The sequence below is a fragment of the Cupressus sempervirens genome, chromosome 10, assembly GCF_028749045.1.
Source record: "Cupressus sempervirens isolate cs-2001-9-10 chromosome 10, ASM2874904v1, whole genome shotgun sequence".
Taxonomy (NCBI): Eukaryota; Viridiplantae; Streptophyta; class Pinopsida; order Cupressales; family Cupressaceae; genus Cupressus; species Cupressus sempervirens.
Window position 1 is genome coordinate 365,560,129 of NC_143127.1, and position 21,702 is coordinate 365,581,830.

Genomic DNA, 21,702 nt, shown 5'->3' on the forward strand with positions numbered 1-21,702 from the left:
ACAAGTTGCCATTAATTTTTGGAAATGCATTTATGATAAGAATCTATGACTACAAAAGTTTTCCAAGCTTTATACATGGTGTTGGATATGGAGGTTTCTGGTCAGCTCGAGCAGTGGAGTTTAGAACACAAGCAATGACAGGGTTCAGAAAGGAGTTCTAGCCAAATATCATATTTATACTCTGTGTGCTTTCATTCAGGAGCTGTGCCAGAAGTCTTCTTTTTCTTTGTGGACTTTAGGAAAGCCTCCAATATTGTACTAAATGCTTCCTCTAAAGTTACATGATATGGGGGTCTTACAGAAATTCATTATTACTATGATGAGGCATTCTGAAATAGTTTTCAAATTTCAGCCAATCTTGTACTTTGCTGTTTCCAAAGATTTACTGTTGTGTTAGGAGGAATATTCAGTCAAACAAAAGAATTTTTTTTAGTGGTTCTATTTCGGATGATGAGTTCTATGGTATTTTGTTTTACAAAGACAAGTCTGGAGACATGCTTTGGCAGACTACTAATGCCGACGCACCCTGCAAAGAGTTTACCAAGTTAATTGATACTGTAGCCTGCTTTTTAGCTTTGGGAATATATTTTAAGCATGGTCAAATTTAGGCTACAATATTCAATATCTCCCAAGCTTCTTAAGTTTCAACTCTCTATAGAGGATTGTCCATAATCTCCCACTCAGGAGGACATGGTGTACCATATGTGAGTGTTGTTGGCAATTGGATGTAGTTTATGGTCTATATGAAGCCAGACCTTGCCCTAGTAGTGGGAGAAGATTTATGGATAAACCTAGACAAGTACAATGGGAGGGATACTTTCGAGCTTTCCTAGTACTTCCATTGTTATTCTATTGGACCTCACCATTCATATTGTATTCAAGGATATGAGTATTCAAATTACAATGTTCAATGGTGTCACTAGTTGGATGAGTAATTGGTAGGCTATAGTTGCTTTTTCCACAATGGAAGCAAAGTATATGGCAACTACTCATGCTTGTAAGGAAGCCCTTTGGCTTAGATGGTTGTGTTCTTACATTGGGTTTGATGCAAGGGTGATTAACATTTGTTGCGATAATTGAAGTACCATTTGCCTAGCAAAGAATCCTACTTTTGCCAAAAAAACATATGTTCAATTTCATTTTGTTTGTGAGATGGGAGGGCAAAGGGAATGTACAATTGGAGAAGGTGACACTTTGGCAAATGTTTCATTGACAAAGCTATTGATTGCAAATAGTTCAAATGTTTGAAGGGTTTATGGGCCTCACAATCCCTAGCAGTTGAAATTCAATTATTTCAATTGGCTCTTCGAAGGTGTTTGACAAGTGGAAGAATGTTAGAAACAAGGTGTCTCAAACTTTGATTTTTCAACATTGACTATTTAATCATTGATGTTGATGATACGTTGATAATGTGACTATGTAATTAGATTATATGTACACCTAATAATATCATTTGCAGGAGTGGCATCTTGAGTTGTCTTCGTACATGTGAAGTGACATGGTGATGGGTGACATGTTCTTTATTTTTTGGGAGATAGATATCCCACGTTGTGACTTGACTGAAGCCAATATCATTAGTTAACTTATGCCAAATTATCAATTAACAATGACAAGTGTTGGTGTAAATAAGTATTTACTTTTATACTTTAATTAAATTTACTTAAGTTAATGCATTTTCATATTAGTTGTCATGTAGACAATATAGTAGTTTGTTTTATTTGAGCACATTTTATCTACAATATCTCTTTATGAGATACACCTTAGAGAGTTTTTTGTTGCAAGTGAAGATCAGAGCTTGCTAGTACAAATCAGATTTGGCATCACATTGAGAAGGTTCAAAAATTCCTAAATCAGCTCTTGTTTCATCCAAATCAAACATCTAAGACAAAACTTAGAGTCATTTGAATTTTGAAGGTGCAATGGCGGCGATTTAGAAAAAATAATTACAGAGGTGATTTTCAAACAACGATATCTCACTTATCCGAACTCCTTTTTTTGAGCAATTTTTTTTTTTTTTTGTTTTTGGGTAGAATTTTGTGATCTACACATTGGTGCAAGTTGTTTGTGATCTTTGTTCCTGATTTTTTCTGAAAATTGCAATTCCCACTTTTACAACTTTAGAGGCTTCGTTTAGGCTCATACGGACACATTTTCAAGTGCTATTTTTTTTTAAAAGTGTATGATTTTTTGTCTACTTTCTAGATGTGGTATCAATTTGGAGTAATTTTGAGGGAACATAGTACTTTCAACATTTGGTCATTTTTGGCCTATTTTGGCACTTGTAATTAATGAGACGATCTTGAATCTGATATAGCTTCATATTTTTAGTTGCAATCATCAAAATCAAAAGTCCACTTTGGCCAAATTGAGCAAGTGGAAATTGTCTCGCACTATTGTTCTTTAATTCATTGCATTTTGGGGGTAAATTATTTATGTAATCATGGAAACATCACATCCTACTATCATACAGTTAACTAGGGATATTTATGCATTATGGGCAAAAGGCATCATCACGCATTGTAGATGGCTTAATATCTTGCGTCATCTTTATGGATTTATTCTTGGGCCAAATACATATTGGAAGAGAGAAGCATGGCATTCTAAAATCAACATATTAGAGGTAAAATTTGTAAGAGTCTCACTTCTTGGAGATATCATATAGTTTACCGTACAGCTATGGATAATGATTCCCCTTCCCTAGTTTGGAATCTTATATGAAAACATTTTGGAGACCCAGGTATTCCTCTAGTACCAGTTGATCCAGCTATATATTGTCTCATTCTACTTGAGACAATATTCCCTATGATGATGATACATTAGAGTTCATCACAAACCTTGAAGAAGAGTCTTCATGATCCAAAGCCTCTAGTTACATCTCCTACTCCAATTGAGATTACATCTCTTGTTGTTCATGATGAAACTTGCATTCACAAAGCCATGGATTCAGGTGATTTAGTGCAACAAGACATTCCTTGTCTTCCACTTACAGCTCCTTGGGATCACTTCTTGACAGAGATTGTAGATTTGTCTATGGAGTCCTACATTGCAGGTTTAGGTGACACTATGATGTCATTCATCTTCTCTTTGGTGAAGATGATCCTTCTTCAATTTTTGCAAGGGAACTCTTTGACCCTCATCATTCTTTCAAGGTTGACATGATTGTGAATCCTTTGTTACAGCAGTTGCGAGTCTCTTTCATTTCAGAGAAAACATTTCAGTCTTTGTCACCTTCCTTTTTTGGGCTTGATCATGATTGGTGTTACATCCCAAATTTTGCCCTAATTTTCTTTTATGATAAAAATAGCCGTTGAACCAAAAATAAGATTTTCATGATCAAGTAGTTTATAACCGTTGTGTTCATGTGAAATGGATTTAGTTGTTAGTCGTTATATTAATGTGAAATGGATTTAGTTGTTAGTCGTTATATTCATGTGAAATGGATTTAGTTGTTAGTCGTTATATTCATGTGAAACGGATTTAGAATTTAGCCATTATGTTTTAAGCAAAATGAATACAGTTTTATAATCATTATGTTCATAAATAGTTTTAACCATTGTTCAACCAGTTATTATTTATGGTGAAATTCTTAATGATATTATTAAGTAAATTATGAATTATGAAATTGATGTTTTGGCGAGAATGATTGTTTTGAAGGTTACAAGATAAAGACTCAAGAAAGAGGGGGAAGCATTACGAAATGAGGTTATTCGGCATCGGGACTATCATGTGACCTAGTTATCAGGAAGGTCAGGTTGATCAAAAGACGCCATGGCAGGGTTGTTAAGCTTGACAATTAAGGTTTAAAGTGGAAAAGTTACATGAGCTATAAATAATATAAAATTGTAAAATTAAATAATAAAGAAAAAGCTTACCTTTAAATTTCTAAACAACGATATCATTTAATATTATATTATTACTTTGATTAACTTACAATCAAATATTGCATAGTGCCACTATGTATATACTTAATTATAAATTAACCAAAATAATAATAAAACATTAACGTATATCTTCTTATCATTGTTCCAACGTATCTTACTTTCTAATTGATGGGGAGTTTCATGCATAATACAATCTTGTAACGGCAGGAGACGAACAGCCGATTGATATCTTTATTTATACTGCCTTATCGTTTTGGGAGAAAACCTATCTCTTCTTACTTCCGTTTCAGTCTCTTAGTTTATGTCTTTTGTACCCGTGCGGGAAAGAACAAAAAGTCTTGTCTGCAGAACCGGATACGCACGAACTCATTCACCCGACATTGCATGAAGCCATCCTTGCATGCTTCTGAGCCATGGATTCCAGAACCAGTTGAAGTTTACCCCACGCAGAAGCATACAATACACTGAAGATAAGTAAGGATGATCTGCATTTGTCCATATCTTCTTGCACGCAAATTTCATCTCTATTCTGTTCTTTATTTTTTGAGTCGGGTCGGATGAATGTGAAGAGTAGAAGTATACAAACTAAGTCATAGTATCTCACATGTGCTTACCACCTTAGTAGAATATCATTGAGCATAGTAACTTGTTAGCAATAAAGCATGAAACGTCCTTGACAGTGGTGATAAGGAAATAATAAAAACCATTAGATCTTTCTTTCTTTTCCACGTATATGTTTGAATTTTATCTCAATGTTTCCTTGTGATAGAACTGTATCAGAACCACCCAGGTCATAATCTGTGGAGATATGTTAAGAACTGATCCGTATCCATCCATCAAAACAGTAATAAAAATCAAGTCTAGTACCCATAAAATTTGAGAAAGCCGAACCAAAAACTTATGATTAAGTGTAAGATTGAAATGGATTTAGGCATCAAGAATCATTGATCTGAAGATTTGTTGATGGTGAAAAGATGTAGATGAATCTGATACAAGAAAAATAAGGTAGATATCAGTAATTGTTAATAGATGAATAATTGTTAATGATCTAATAATCTATATAGCTCATGTAAATCCACTTGAAGAATTAATTGTCAAGCTGAGCGGTGGAGATCGGGTTATAAAACCCACCTCTGAAATCCCTGGCCAGGGCGATAAAAAGGGCATTCATGCCACAACAAATGATCGCGTTGATGTCCTGATTCTTCAACTATTCAAAAGTTGTTGGGAACTCAACCCACCTGAGTACTCCGATGACTAGATCGATGAACATCCCAAGTCTGACCTCAGGGTAGGGAGGGCCGTTCTATTCAATTAGAACTTGTGGGGAAAAGTAAAAAGGTCCGCGGTTGAGAGGTTAAGCCCACGTTAATGCTTCTCCTCTCACCAAAGTCAGAGCTTGGTCAATTAATTGGAAAAGACTCTCAGGAAATCAGTACGTATCCGGTTTATTTAAGTTTCTTTATATATATAGATATATATATATATATATCTGTATGCATTTTTCTGAAAGATTTCTTCCATGCATTTAGTAGTTCCTTAATTTGAATTCTTTTAAGCATACTAGATAAAATTTTAGAATAATTTGATACTCAGTAATTAAAATAGATTCAGAATCTTAGATATTTGTTTAGATATCTCATCAGATGTTAAATTCAATAGATTTATAATTGTGGAATTAACCGTATGTTACAATTGGTTCGTGACGTCTTCATCAACCAAGAACATGGTGACACAGTTTCAGACTTCAAAGATAGCATACTTCATATGGATTCCCCTTCCATCTTCCTATCCACAATGGGAGGCATTCTTGCACTTGTATTTAGTTGGGGAAAATGTTGTTTTTAGGCATTGGATTATCTTTTGTCTCCAAGCACTTCCCATACATGTAGGGCAGCATTCACTACGGAGGGGATTTCATTTCTCCTTGTTTCCTTCCTATGAAGGGATTCTTTATATATGCACGATGTATGTCATAATAAGGGGGTCTTGATTACTCCATCCTTGCATGCATATTGCTTTTTTTCATCTCTCTTTTCGGGGGAGGGTTTTTCCCATGACGTTTTTCCTCTTTCTCCACTTTATGAGAGATTGCATTGCATATCTTTTGCTTTTGCATTTTGTACATGGGTACCTAACATGGCCTAGTAGCCAGAACCCATCTTTCATTTCCATCTAGCTTTTGTAAGCTTAAGTGCATTCCCCTAAGTTGCACTTACAGGGGTGTGTTGGTGTAAATAAGTATTTACTATTTACACTTTACTTAAGTTTACTTAGGTTAATGCATTTTCAGATTAATTGTCATGTAGACACCTAGGAGTTTGCATATTCATATGAGTTGTCATGTAGACAATATAGTAGTTTGTATTTTATTTGAGCATATGTTGTCTACTACATCTTCTTATGAGATACGCCTTTGTATTCTTATCCTCTCATTGTTGCACATACTTTCATCCACAATGGAGGATAATCCACTCTTGGTGGACATGTGCTTAGTTGTTATGCTTATCTCTTGCATGACTCCTAGTCATCTTGATTGCCTGTATATACAAGGCACTTCTATGATGTATTCATTTGATTATCCATTATCATTTGATCAATATTGGATCATATCATTTTGTCTCTCTTGTGCTATCAATTGAGCTTTTAGATCTTGGGATTTTCATTCTTTTCCTTACGCAAATTCTTACACGGTATCAAAGCTTGAGGCAGATTCTTACAACAAGAACTATTAAAAAGGAATCAATTTGGGAATCGCCAAAGCCAGTAGAATTGTGCATGCAAGCATTTTTGATGCAACATTTTAGTTTTCATGCATGCACAAGTCTAACATGTTAAGTGGACACATTGCATGTGTTGTTACAATTAACAAACTGTACTTTTAAGTGTGAAAGTTGAGATAGCCACCTTATATGTTCATCTTCAATCTTGCATGGATGCACATGACAACATGTGGTACTATTGTTTGTACCATTTTGGAAACATCTGATGCATACATTGTAAACTCCTATTTATTGTACACTTGATTTTGAAATAGTATCATTTGCATTCATAGGTGCTCTTATGCTGCTGGAATTACTCCAAAATCCTGTGGTAGTGTGAAGATTCCTCCAAGTGCATAACTCTGCAGTTGTACGTAAATTCCAATTCATTGATAAGAAGATTGGCTTGTGTTTAGGAGTGTGGAGTTTTTCTCCTGAAATTTATTTCCCCACACATACAAGTTGTGTTATAGGTTATTCTATCTTGAAGTTTTATTAATATTATATTGAATTTGCATCAAAATCTATAATTTTTAAGGCTTTAAAGCAATTGTTGCTATCTGTAATTTATAGCAATATCACAATTGATGAGCTAAAGGGGCTCTATATTGAATGGTTCATCACACACAATGCTCGGATTTTCTAACAGTTTTTCATCTCCACAAGAACAATAGATATGCCTTAGGTTTTTGACACAAGTGCTAAAGCTGCTGTAGCAGCATCAGAAACTGAGTTTTGGCTTTTTAAATCTTCTATTCTTTTCATTTTCTCCCAGAGCTAATTATACTCTTTTCAACATGCAAACCACCATCCTAGGCAGTGATTCCTCAAATGGTAGCAGTTAACTCAGCACACTAATGTGTGGTCCCCTCTATCAGGCAGGTAACTGGCTAGAAACTGCAGGGATTGACATCTTCCAAGCTGAACACTGTTAACCAGCCAAAAAGAAGTAGATGACTTTTTTCTAACTGCAGAATCAACTGTCCTAACTGGAAAACTCAGCCACTTATTCCACTGACACCCTCAGCTACCTTTTCATTCTAATATAATGATACCGAAAAGGACTACAAACCTATCTACTGCTAATCTGACTACAACAACTTAAATATATATAATGGGAAGGAGTAGGAAGGGAACATGACTGTCCACTGGAGTCACTCATGTAGGTCCAACTAGTGAAGTCCATTCTCATGGCACATTATCAGACCTTTTATTGGCTGTTTTATGAAGGTTGATGAGGATGGCAGTGTTCCAACTGATATAGATTAAGATCGTTCCTCATCCACTTTCCAAGTCTCTGCCAATCATATCTATTCAATAGCAATAAGTCTTTCTTGCTTGTGGTTAGATGTAATGTTTGACTTTGGAATATGTAACATTAAATATGCTAACAATTTTGGGATTGACTTATTTTAAGTTAGCCCACTCTAGTTGCTTAGAGACATTTGTGTAGGCTTCGTTTGGACCTTGTAGTCCTTTTGTATCTATAAAGGATAGGTTTCCTTTTTGGCACTCACATGTAACCAGTTAAGTCTGTTCTATTGAGCCTCATTGACCTACTTATTCATATGAGGGCATAAGTATAATTTCATCTTTCTTTTTTCTACAATCAATCCCGTATTCAAACAGATTGGATATTTTAAAAATATGATGTATGATGATTCTTTTTCTAGTACTAGTATTTACAGCATGATTATAAAAAATGGTTGAAAGTTAGAAACCTTCTAATCTAAGACCTCATACTCATCCAGATTGTTCTAACATTTTGTGAAATCAGAGTAATGAAAAGAAAAGTTTTGGTCCATAGATTCTTCCAAGTTTGGTCAATAAAAGTTTTCTAAATTTCTCTCTTTGAGATGTTTTAAGCTGAGAGTAATCTCATTCAAATTGAGGAGAAACTTCCAATGCCAATATCATGTGCCGACTTTTTCTCCATGGAAAACTAATAATTTCCCTGCTTGTTATTTTCCAAACTTCATATTCTGAGAAGATTGTACTATTTAGGCTTAAGGTATTGTGAAAGTAAATGAAGGTATTAAGTTATTAACAGCTAATATATCTTCATATTAAATTCCTTACTTTCATTGCAGTATACATTTGCATCTCCAAAACACTTGGGTTTGTAATGCAATCCCTATTCAACTGCTATTTTACATTAGGAAAACCAATAACTTACATTCTATTTGTCAATAATTTGTGAAGGACAAAATCAAAACTGTTTCTCAGACAAAGCTCACTCGAGTAAACATGCCTTTCAGTAGTAACTGGTGGTATAGATAATAGAAAGTCTATAACTTGGTGTGTGTATTATGTATCTGCAATGAAAGTATAAATAGGCTTTCCTCTCCATGTTGGAGGAAAGAAAGAATGTCAAAAGATACTATTCACGTTCTTAAAATAAACTGCCACCTCAGTGAATGGAGTCTAGTTATTAATTTGTTTATGTACATCTTACACACAATCTTTTGGACCTGAAATTTTTTTTAAACAAGGGATAAATGTTGAATACCTGGTTAGTGTCCTGTGTTGGAACTGTCACATCATCAATCAAAAATATCTTTGGAGAAGCTGTAAGATTTGAGACATAAATAAGAGAAGTTGGAGCAAAGGACTGGATAAAAACCGGTTGTTTTAACCAATCGGTTGACATGTACTCCCCTTTGTATCCATATTTCAACAAAGTCTCCACAAACTTATCTTCAAATTGTTTTCCACCAGGCCATTTTACCTGCAATCACAATTCAAATGTCTAATTCAATGTTCTTAAATAGTATTCAACTAATATCTTACTATGTCCAATTTTATGGAGAAGAAAGCATGCAATCTAAAATTAATTCAATGTTTTCAAATTTATTATCTACCGTTTTAAAATAGTTTCTAAATAAGAATTATTCAACACCTGCCCACATTACTCCTCAATGTAATATTCCTTTTGGCTCAAACAATTTGTCTATGCTTGAGGATCTTCTCTTATAAGATATCACTTTTGAAATGCTTATGATCGCCTTGCAGTGTTGCATCATGTAAGTCAACTCATTCAAAGAAGTTAGAAGGTTATCCTTTGGCATTCACCATCAAAAAAATTCATCATAATAATGTGAAATCCCCATACTGTCCTAAAAAACAGCTTTGCTCAGTCAAGCTATATATTAAAATTAACATATCTGTGGTCCATTGGAAGCCTTTATGATAGCTTTAAATCTCAAATGCATTGACTCAGAAGTACAAATTAATTGCAAGTGATCTATGCACATAGATAATTATGAATCACACATCATTAGTGCATTGTCAATTTGTCACAATCAACTTTGATAAGCAAAGGCCAAACACTTCCCTCTTGTCTGACGACTTATGCTTAATTTAAAAGTGGAATACAGTTCCAAAAAAACTCAGCAATATCAAAATCCCACATCTACAAAGTAGCTATGTCCGATTGAGTTGCACTTGAGTGAACTTGACAAAACATGGACTTGGCAAGTCAATACAAACAGCAAGATGTGATAAGCTCCCCTAGTTAGACAGTCGTATAATCTTAAAAAATATGTCGGACGATCTTGCAGTTCAATGATAATTTATTTGTGCTGGAATTATTTTACTTTAAAAACAAATAAATAAATTTATAGGCAAAATAAAGTTGTGAAAAAGGGGCTGGGATTGAAAATCGGATCGTCCTCTGAGAGTATGTTTAAATGTAAGTGAACATTCCAGATAAACAGTTGAAGCCTATGAAAGAGCATAGAACTTGAACAGTTGAAGCCGATACAGTCAAAAAATGTAGTTGTAAAGTTGACTAAATGTTTGAATGGGCAGAAGACTATGAACAGCAGAAATATATACAGAAGAATTGTCATTGATAAGTTTCGGGAAACAATGATTTCTTCTCAATATAGTGATATCCACATGGAAAGTGAGAAAGGCTTTCCTCATTCGTGAAGGACATTTGTGTGGCTTTGACTGTCATTTGGCTCTTAAATAATTTCAACAATCAAAATCTCTACATTCTCTGAAAGGACCAAGGTATTCGCTGTCTAGACACTTTTCCATGAATTTCAATAATAACATTATGTTTGTGAATATTTGTTTATTGAATCAAATCCACTCCTGCTTTCCCACCAGATAGATGAGTCATAGAATACTGATTTCCATTAACAGACTTTAAGTGTGAGCGTCCTTGAAATGGTTACTCCAATGCTAAATACATTGATAACTTTGAGAGTATGACCAAGAAATAATGATCAGCCTTTCAGTAGCATTCTTTAGAATTTCAGAGCCAAGAAAGCAAACAATAAAGCTAGACTAGATAGATAAGGAGGAGAATGAGATGGGTTATAAGGGCTTCATCCCAGGCATCTATACTGTCTTGGTAACTCAACTATTTGTTAAATCAGGTTTTAGATTTGATAAAGCTCCTAAGTCGATATGAACTTACTCACTGTTTTAGAGAAGCAAACATTTTTGCAGATCCATGGCTTATAACAGCTCTTCATAATATCACTACAGATGCTAGTATTTTCTTCCAAGGATATAATCACTCCTACCTCATGGGACATCCTTTTTTGGGTTGTCAAATGTACTTTGTGCTTGGTGTTCATGCCAGGGTTACATGGCTCAACTCCTAGGTTTCATTGCCTTGCCACTGCCACTTATCTTAAGGGAACTCTCTCTGCACATTTGTATAACACTAACAATTCTTGTGTACTGTGTAGCTACAGGCGTCTTCATCTTGCTCGCTCCATTCTCACTCGTCATTCATGTTCTTCAATTTTGTATGATTTGGAGTCTGCTAAACTAGATCTCCTGCATGTGGATGGGATTAATATTAAGTAGAAAACTTGGCACTTATATTTTCAATCTATGCATCATGGTTTTCAGGATTATGCTTTCTATTAAGTTCTTTGGGTGGAAGGCTGTGATAGCAACATTTGTTTCAGGCTCAAAAATGCCTTAACTATGCATTGTCAACCCGTGGACTCTCTGATCACTTTGCTCAGGCCAAATTGACTTTCTCTGCAACCTTTTGGTCCTCCCAACCACTTATGTTTCTCTGTTTGCCTCAATTGTTGTGGACCTTACTTGGTATCTAGAAATGACTGAATTCTTGATGAGCAGTTATGGGCACCCATCTTTGTTCTCTTATCCAATCTTCCTGCTAAACTGGAATATAACATTTTGATGGACTTTTACTGGTGGGTGGCTTCATTTGTAGAGAAGATTTGCTGGATGACATGGTTTCAATGTCTGTTCTAATCTCTATTGTAATGGACACCCTAGAATTGCCCAAAAACTGAACCAACTGCTGATAGGAATTTATTCGAATAATTTGCATCCAACTTTTAATTTCTCCATTAAATGTTTAAACCCTTTTATGGCTCCGGAAATAAAATGTTTGTTTGTTTTTATGTCTTTGCATAGATTTGAAACCACATAACATGAACAAGAAGGAATTTATAATAATATGCAAACTGAAGATTGAACTACTGCTGAAATAATATTAATTTTCAACTAATATAATCAAATACATAGCAGACTTTTCAACTCACTAATTACTCCAGCATTATAACATAATTTTCCAGTGATGACTTCTCATCTTGCTGCTACAGTAATATGAATAGTGCCACGCTACAGTGCTGCTACAGTAAAATCTACCCTCAATCAGTCGAAGACCCTCATAAAATCATCCCTTCGCAATGGCATAAGCATCGGACAAGAAGCGAGAATGATATGAGCAAACACCCAATCTGCCTGTAGCTGGAAATACGCTCAATCTGCCTGTTAATGAAGCTGATAGCAATGAATTCCAAAGGCCAAACCCCAAGGGAATGACGTCTAGAATGTCACAAGAGAGGATAGACATCCTTTAATGCCAAGAACGGATCTGCAACTCACACATCAATTCTCTTTTCATATTCCACCTGCCAAATGAAGCCACTAAAGCTCTATTTTATTCTTTCTCCAAGGGTCCATTCCACTCACATAAGCAATATGGGAAAAAAAATGTACAATATAAAACATATTAAAATAATCACTTATGTCTCCCTTGGGTGCCTCTTTTTTTTTGCACACATCCCCATAAAATTTAATATTAAAGTAACACTTTAATAGTTTACAACAAAATTAATTATTACTTTTATAATACTTCAGGCATAAAAATATATTAGCTATCGGACTCCAAATAGCACGAGTGATAGCTCATCGAAAAGCTCTCGCCGTGAAGTACCAAATTCCATCACCAAAACTAGCCTCCCCTGTGTCCTACTAACTTACTAAAAATAGTAAGTATGCCTGAAACTGAGTAAATAAACTCCGTTTTGGCCCAAACTGGAGATGACTAGGCCAAAACACTCTAAGATCCCTTTAAACCCTTCGTTAGCTCTCGGGACCATGTAGAACTAGGCTAACGCACACACACTTGGTCGACTGCTAAATTGGGGACATTACATCCATGGTAAATGGTCTTGTGGGTGATGCTCCACAAGCTTTTCATCAGTGCTTGTTCACTCACAGGCAGTAAATTTGTGGGTCCCTCTTCTCCTCTGCTCTACCCATTTTGATGCAATTCACGAGCTTTATACACATTCATGAATTCCCCACATCTATCCATAGTCCAATATCAGGAGCCATCTTAATGGAGTCTTCTAACAAACCGTGATGCATTATCATTTCCTTTTTTGGTTTTCCTCCTTACAAATGTTGGGCTTCATGTTATCATCTATCATGAATGAGCTTTGCTCGTTTTTGGGAGCAATTTTGTTTAGTCTCGGTTCTGCATTTTGTGACATGGTAATGGATCTTTGTCTTGTAATGTTCAATGAGAGTTGAAATTATTCCCCTCCATTTTGCTCTGCAAACTCTCTCTAAGTATTTGAGCTTCATATTATAAATATAATATTTTAAACTTTTAGCCTTTTACCTAAAACAAAATGAAGCTGATTTTTTTTTAATGTAACATTCAAAAATTCCTACTAAAAAATATGAAGATGAGCCCATAGAAGGTATATGACATTTGAAATCTACTCTACACTTGAAATGAAAAAACCAAGTGGGTGTGTGAATTAATGTCAATAAAACAAATTCAGTTAATAAACTCTTCTTGTTGGTGGCACCTCAATGGTATTCAATTAAACCTTTGACCACCACCAATAAGATGAGATCACCAAATTATTTTCCATTCAAAGATATCCCAAATTCCAATAGTGGTTCTGTTTTGTTCCTTGCTTGTGATGGCCTGTTTTATGCATTCTTGTTTTTATAAAATTGAATGTTTTTATCATTTTGTTTGTGAATGCATTTGAAGTCCACCTATTTTTTGCTGATGAAGGAGAAGGGTTGATGTTGTCTTGGAAATAATGGCAAAATTTGCTAGCATCACGGAACAAGTCTTCATACTTTTCCTATAAATGGACTGGAATCACATGAGACAAATTCACTAAATCTGGAAAGCTATCTAAACTTCTCACTTGATCCAATCACAGTTGGGGTATGCTCGTATTCAATGATCCTTCATTTTCCACCACTGCGACTAAAACTATACAATTCTGAGAGTTGATTGTTGTTTCATTTCACACACATTTATAAGCTGCTGTTGTTTGCACCCTATTTTATCATGTCTCATGGTGTGTTGTTTCACTTTTTTGATCTGCTATGACTTTAAATAGCTCATTGCGTTAATGATGTTTCAGGTTTTGGTTTTCCCTTCCTTCCATTTCAGCCAGTTCTCTTTATTTCCAATCCCCAAACTTGGCTAAGGCAGCGAATAGGAAATCGGTTGAAGGTAGCGATTGTCATTACTTTAAAATTGTTTGGGAAGTTCCTAGTTCCCACTCCTTACCTACCACACAAGAAAAATATTGGCAAAAATATACATAAGGATGATCAATTGCAGGCAGAAGGTATGCATCAAAGCTCAGATCCACAGCTGACTGGGGTTGCGAGTGGCATTAGCATGTGACCTGTGACAGCTCCTTTATGAAGGGTCTACCATTTTTATTACAAAATGGTTTTGTGGACAAATGCCTGATGGAATAAAGGTGTCCCTTTTTGTTAAACAACAATTGTTGACACCAACCCCAATAGGGATGCGACAAAGAGATAAGGCAGAAAAAAGGGTTAGGGCTAGTGACAATAGAACATTAAAACCTAAACAATGCACATTCTCCACCTAGTCACCCTACCTTGCCATTAGTGGACATCCATTGTCTGCAATGCTATAGTAAAGGAGGTAGTTGCTATTTGGTGAGAGTTTAAGAATGATTCACAATGCCCATACTTCATTTATGGCCTGCAGTTCCCCTTTGTCAAAATACCCTTCCTAGGCTTGTTTATTGGTGTTTTATGTGCAATATCTTTCAATTTTGTGCTTCACCCCCGTAGCCCATTGATTCTCCTGTATGGTACCGATCATGTTCTTGCAGGCTATCCACTACTTGGATGCAGTTCTGTTTGGGTTTCCAATTCCCAGCGACCTCCCAACAGCCTTGGATTCCTATGGTTATATTGGCAGATGACTTTCATTTTGTCAGAGGCATGATATAATTTTCTAGGGTCTACAAAGAAGGTAGCCAAGACAAATACAGACAGAAGAACTAGAGAGATCAGAATTTCAGCTTTAGATAGCAATATTTTTGTAATATATGATTTAGGTTTATACAGAATATGTTGGATACTGATGCGGGCTTCTTGCATGCAGAGGCGGAAATGGAAGCGATTACAAGCGGAGATGGGCGGAAGCTCTCTGTATTAATGTGGTTCCTGTTTTTTTTCTTTTATTTAATTCCTCCGCTGATTCTATTTCCTGAGTCCCCAAACACAAGCATCAATCATATGCATGATGTCTCCTTGTGTATGTACTCCCATATTCTCTGCTGATGTTCGTCTTTGATGAATTGGACTAAAAAGATCTGTGCAAGGATACTGCACTGTAGGCTCTTGATCTCTGTCACTGGAGATGACTCATCCCGTCAGTTTGCTACCTTCACAAATTCTCTCCCATGCTATTTCCTACCCTTAAATTTTTGATACCAGAAATTCTCTCTATTTATACGTATATTGCTTGTTTGGTTGTGTCTTTCCATAGTAACCATTCCACATAGTTAAATAATAAGTAGTCATTTATTATTTTTAATTAATTATTGTTTGATTAATTTAACATTATATTTATAATCTTATTGAATATTTGAGTTTCAATTTGAACATGTATTGGTGAAGTTATAAGTATCATACTATCAAATGTTTTAATTTTGTTTCTTTCTTTCATTTCTTTGCGTATATATGTGTTTGTGTGTGTGTGTGTGTGAGTGTGTGTGACAGAAATTCTCTCTATTTATATGTATATTGCTTGTTTGGTTGTCTTTCCATAGTATCCATTCCGCTTAGTTAAATAATAATTAATGTCATTTATTATTTTTATTTAACTATTGTTTGATTAATTTAACATCATATTTATAATCTTATTTCAATTTGAATATGTTTTAATTTTGTTTCTTTCTTTCATTTCTTTGCATATATATATATACACGCATCTGAATTGGTAACTAAGCTGAATATGCAATAATGCATGTAACTATTGTAGAAAATATGAGAATGGCAGATTCAACACTGATTTTGTGTTCTACATTCGTATATTCTACATTTTTGGTTGTTTGTTGTCTAGTTAGTCAACCCAAAAACTGTAAAATCTTTACAAAGCTTTTCTAAGGTGTTGTTTAACACAGTAAAAGAAATGTGTGAGTATGTTTATGGATAATTAAGGTGACTTGTTAAATAGTCTGCAACCATCTATTTTTTTCTTGAATGTATATGTAGAGCCCAGCTTACCTATGTATTCTAGAAAGCCTGGACTTTTGTGATGTATTGATTGACACATTATCTTAGTTGCGAGATTACATGTTCTTCTTAAGTTGGGAAATTCTATTGCCCAAATGGATAAATACATCAATCTGCTATTGGTTTTCTCTCTCCCACAGTCCTCAACCTATTCAAAATCAATCATTTTGATTCAGATTGTGTATATTCTTTTGAGCCGACGTTTCAGGTCACACTCCATGAACCATCATCAGGGCAAGAGAGCAGTAAGGAGTTGATCCTTAACAGCTCAGATTGTTTAGATTTAACATATAATTCCCTTCCATGGAGGGTGTCAATAACTGTAAATGTGTTTCCACAATCCATCATATCAGTTTTTAGCTTCTGGATTCAGATTGTGTATATTCTTTTGAGCCAATGGTTTGTTGTCAAAAGATTTGGCAGTAATAAAAGGTCTCAACATTCCTCAAGGACCCTGGATGATGGGAGGGTCAAGGAAAAGTGGACAACAGTGCCAAAGAAAAAGAAAGATTTTTCCACTGAGAAACAGTAATGACTGTATTTTTGGCATTGTAAATGTTAAAAGCTTTCTATTGTATTCTGTTCTATTGCAAAAAGGAAGGGATCTTCCATAATATATATCTTCATTTTATATCCTTTGTGGTTGTATGTGGTGATTTACGCATATATACAACCAAGAAGAAGAACAGACAACATCATTAGTTTTCTATTTTGAATGTATGCTTACATGATTTATTTGATACCAAAACATGTGAAATTTACACAATATCTCATACCTACAATCTAGGTAACTGTGAACTAGAAATGATTTCTAGCTTCTAACAAACTTTACTCTGTACTTTAACTTGATGTACACTATCAATCAAAGAACTTTTCTAATCCTACTTAGTACTGTAAATTAAAACCAGGTCCAAGAAATTACTTATTATTCCAAATAACTTGTAATGCCCCCATTTTAGCCAGTTCCTACAATTGGCTTGGTCAGTTCATTGTTGCGACCCTCGTGAGCTGACAATGGGATTTGAGGGTCTCAATAGTGGAGTTATTAGGTGTTCCAGTGGCCTATGGTGAGATTTGGCTCTGTTTTGAAAGACTATTTATAGTAACTCAACAGTGGGTTTCGATGAGCTCAGTTGAGTTAGAGGAGCTGAGTGATGCTCTCAGTTTTTATTTATGGCTTTTGTTTTGGGCTCCAAGAAACTTGGAGGGAAGTCTACTTTTAGTAAGTCGCCCTGTTAGGTTCTTCTCTTGTTTTTCTTCATCGGGATCACTCGTATGTTGTCAGATTTCGATTTTGATGTTTCTTCAGTCATTTTTGCAAGATGGCTGAATTATTATTATTATTCAACTAAATAATGATAAGGTTGTTATTTTTGTTGGTATTGTATGTTGGCCACCTTAGTGTTATAGCTCATTGGAATTGAGTTCGAGAGTTTTAAATATGGGGTACAAGAAACAATGACCTCGCGTGCCAGAATATCATGATATGGTTGAAAAGGTTGTTTTTGGGAGCCAAAAGGAAATTAATAAATTATATTATGTGCCTAAGTATAAATCAAAAAGTGAAAGGTGTGTAGTTGAAGCTAAGTCGCATGATGGAGAGTATAAATATGGCTCCCATGATGAGAATTGATCATCCAATTGTCTATGTCTTTTATTGGTTTTGCTGAGGGTTTGAATTTGGGAATTCTGAAAAATCCACTGAATTGTGCTCCAATTTGCTGCTGAGGTATAGCAATTTGAACTAGCTTCTCATTTGTGATCGCTGTAATTGAGAAGTTGATTTCTGCGAAAGATTAGCTGAGTTCTAAGATCCATTTGTGAAAAGGCATTGACTGTCCCCACATTTGTGTGCCCTGTGATTCCTGATTGAGGGTTCGACCTGCACATTAGTGGGTGCCACACATAAGAATTGGCCAGTGTTTGATGTTTACTGGAGGCCTGTCTTTAAAGTTACAGACCTGTGATCAAATTTGGAGCCTGTGTTTGTCCTTTTTGAGCCATGCTGAAGAAATTAAGGCCTATGTTGCTGAGTCCGGGCATGTGGACTAGTTAGGACAGGCAGCGTTTGATTGTGGCAGCCTGTGTTAACGCTGGAGGAAATAATAAGAGCTGGAAAGAGCACTGTCAATTCAATAATTGTATATTGCTGTGGCAAGTCGGCATTGGTTGAGAAACTTCAAGTTTCTCTTTACATTATAAAGTCAATATTGTTCAGCTGATGATTGTTTGTTTTCAGAACTGCAAATTGGTTATTATCTCAAGGTTATGGCATTATAGTAGCAATTATTCATTTGCATTCCAATGTTGTCTTATTTATATATACATCAATTCAAAAAATCATTTACAATAATTCAAGAAATCATTATCAAACTGAAAATAAAGGACAGCAAATGCATGCCAAGTGTTTGATGAAATGTTAAAAAATTGAGTAGTGAAGAAATCGGTGTTTGTCAAGGTTATAACTGGTCGGGGTTATTACAGTACTAAGAAACATAATATCCATGTACAGCCAATTTCTTGAATGGAAAATGTTAGACACAAATGTTATAGATTGAAAAATATAGAATCAAGAAAAACCTATTTACTTACATGTTCATTGATGTGCACTGGGTTTTTAATTTCTGGGTAGATTCCAACAACACGAGGGGCATCCAATGCAATAGATATAAACTCCTCAAATGTGATGATTGAAAACTCCCCTGCATAGCATTTAAAGATATTAGCTTATTTTGATTATTTCTATACAACATAAGCTCAAAGCAATTCTTTCAACTATTTGATTATTTCTTAAGTTAGTTTTGGAATAGAATTCAATTCTATACAATAGAATCTCAAGGTAATTCTCTCAACAAGCAGTTCACTAATTCTTACCCTGCAGCCTCCTCAATCCCAACTCTAAAGTAGGGATAAGCCAAGGAGTACTCAGCATGAAGAGTGAGAGTAGTGAGATTATACAATGCTTGATGCCCAAAGCTAGTGATTGATGCTAAACCTTCACCTTCTACTCTGATTATGAACTCTGCCTTCACCTTTGAATCTGACTCAACAATTACTTGATTAAAGCTGGGGCATGAAATGATGCCCAAAGTGTAAGGATACAGCAAGCATCAAATGGCTAAGTCTCCAGTTAATTTGGCATTCTGACTTTTTGGCATCACAAAACAAAGGATCTTGTCTAGTTTGGCTTTGAAAAAGGAGATGACGAAGGTAAAAGAATCATAGTTTAAAACATACAAGGAATAAAAAGATAACTTCTAAATGCAAAACGTAAGGAAAATTTGTTCTTTAGAAATCCATTTACACGTCTGTGTATTTACAAATCGCAGAAGCAGAAGCATTCACCTACCAAAAAATGGACAACATCCAGGTATTTTTGAAATAATCTGAGCCCAATTAGCTTAGATGCAAAGATCAATTCTCTTCTAAAATGCTCCTAATATTTGTTTCAACATGCAGTTTTTTTGCTTGGAAAATCAACATACCTCTCCCTCTAAAGATTTAGGATAAAAAGGTCCTTATATGATGTAAATAACAAGTGTTCACAAAACTGACAATATCATATCACAGAAAGAGATTTCAATAATATTTCAACCATAAGCTTTTGCTTTTCAAACATAAAATGTAATGATGTCTGGAGTAGGGAGTATGCACATAAAGAAAACATATGACTCTTTAACATGCATTTCTTACTTGCAAACTGAAATCGACAATCTCCTAAATAAAAATTTATTAATAAAAGTACTGGGTGATCCCATAAAAATATGGTTCAAACTTCAAATTCTTTCTGAGAAATTGAAATTGCTGACAAGAGCTGTTTTCTCACTACAATAAACAATGTACCTCTTCTTGACAATAATTAATCCAAAATGTTCTTTAAAGGGTAACTAGAGATCATACCACAGAAAATGGCCACAATATGATATGAAGACAAACACATGTATGAAGGAAACAAAGAACTAGCAAAACATGCAACTCTTAATTGTGAACTAGAAATGACTTCTAGACAATATCAGTTGTAAAAATATTCTGTGACCCATATAAAGCAATGGCTAAAAAATGTTTTTGACAATTGCTCAGAAAGGCAAAATGCCCTTTATAATGCAGAATAAAGGATAAACATTAAAAATAGTTATTGCTAGATCATGCAACATAAATAGATTTACAACATATTTCTACAACAAGATGCCAAAAACAATATGATATAATGTTGTCACATCTCCCACAGGTTGTAGCTGGCTGTGGATAGGTGTATTGATTGATTCATTGATGGCAAGATGTAGATGATGCAAGTTTAGCAATTTGATTTTGAAGTCTACCAATGAAAACTTCAAGTCTACTATCAAAGCTGTTCATCAATGCATGGATCAATGGTAGCATGAGGCTCTCTCTCTCTCTCTCTCTCTCTCTCTCTCTCTCTCTCTATATATATATATATATATATATATGCAAGACACACAATGTCATTATACGAAATAAAGTTGCTCAATTAACCAGTTAAACATAGTACATAGGACTGTATATTCACTAAAATTTACTTTAAAAAACTGCACTAAATACATTTGGGTAACAATATATCTCAATAGAGCAGCTCAACCTAAATATATAAGAATTAAAAAGAACAGACACAAGTTTTGTGGGCAGTAGGCAAGGAGAGGACATGAGCTGGATTACAGCTAGGAATGAATGAAGGAATGGTGCCTTGTCTGAAGAAAGAAAACTAAATTAATGAATAAAATTTCACTACGGAGGAGGAAACTTCATTTTGAGGGGGAATGGTACATTTTGAAGGGATAGGTAAAGCAGATAAATATGCCTCAGATTGACTTCATTGAGTAGCTGTTTTCTTTCCAAAGAAGGAAATGTGGGTTGCTGGCTGGCACATTGATAGGACAGGATGATGCCACTATGGAGTATGGAGGCCTACCAACCAGTGTTGCCCAGGGATGTGTTTCCAGCATAATTTGACCAGTCCCGAAAGTGGGGACGTCTTGGAAACTTTGAAACTTTTGGAAACATGTGGCTTGGCTGTCCAGTAAAATCAATGTTTGAATTTTGATAATTTGTTTGATTTCCACTCTCATGTGAACTGTCAATTTAAATTATTTATATATGTTAAGGTTCTATAATGTATACAAGCATGCTTTATCCATGTTTTCATACGAAAATTTAAAATTTCCTATGTTCCCCCAAGTTTCCGGTACGGGGACAACGGGGGACGATGGGACGGGTTTCCG

General features: G+C 35.1%; 1 protein-coding gene across 1 annotated transcript in view; it reads right to left on the reverse strand.

Moving 5' to 3' along the window:
- GDPD6 (PLC-like phosphodiesterases superfamily protein) overlaps window positions 1–21,702 on the reverse strand; it is a 108,763-nt gene that overhangs the window by 17,298 nt on the left and 69,763 nt on the right. Inside the window, exons 5-6 of the mRNA XM_089807663.1 lie at window positions 19,058–19,167; window positions 9,153–9,371 (exon numbers count right to left, since the gene is read on the reverse strand). Of these exons, the coding sequence (XP_089663789.1) occupies window positions 9,153–9,371; window positions 19,058–19,167 (329 nt within the window). The remainder of the gene's footprint in view (window positions 1–9,152; window positions 9,372–19,057; window positions 19,168–21,702) is intronic.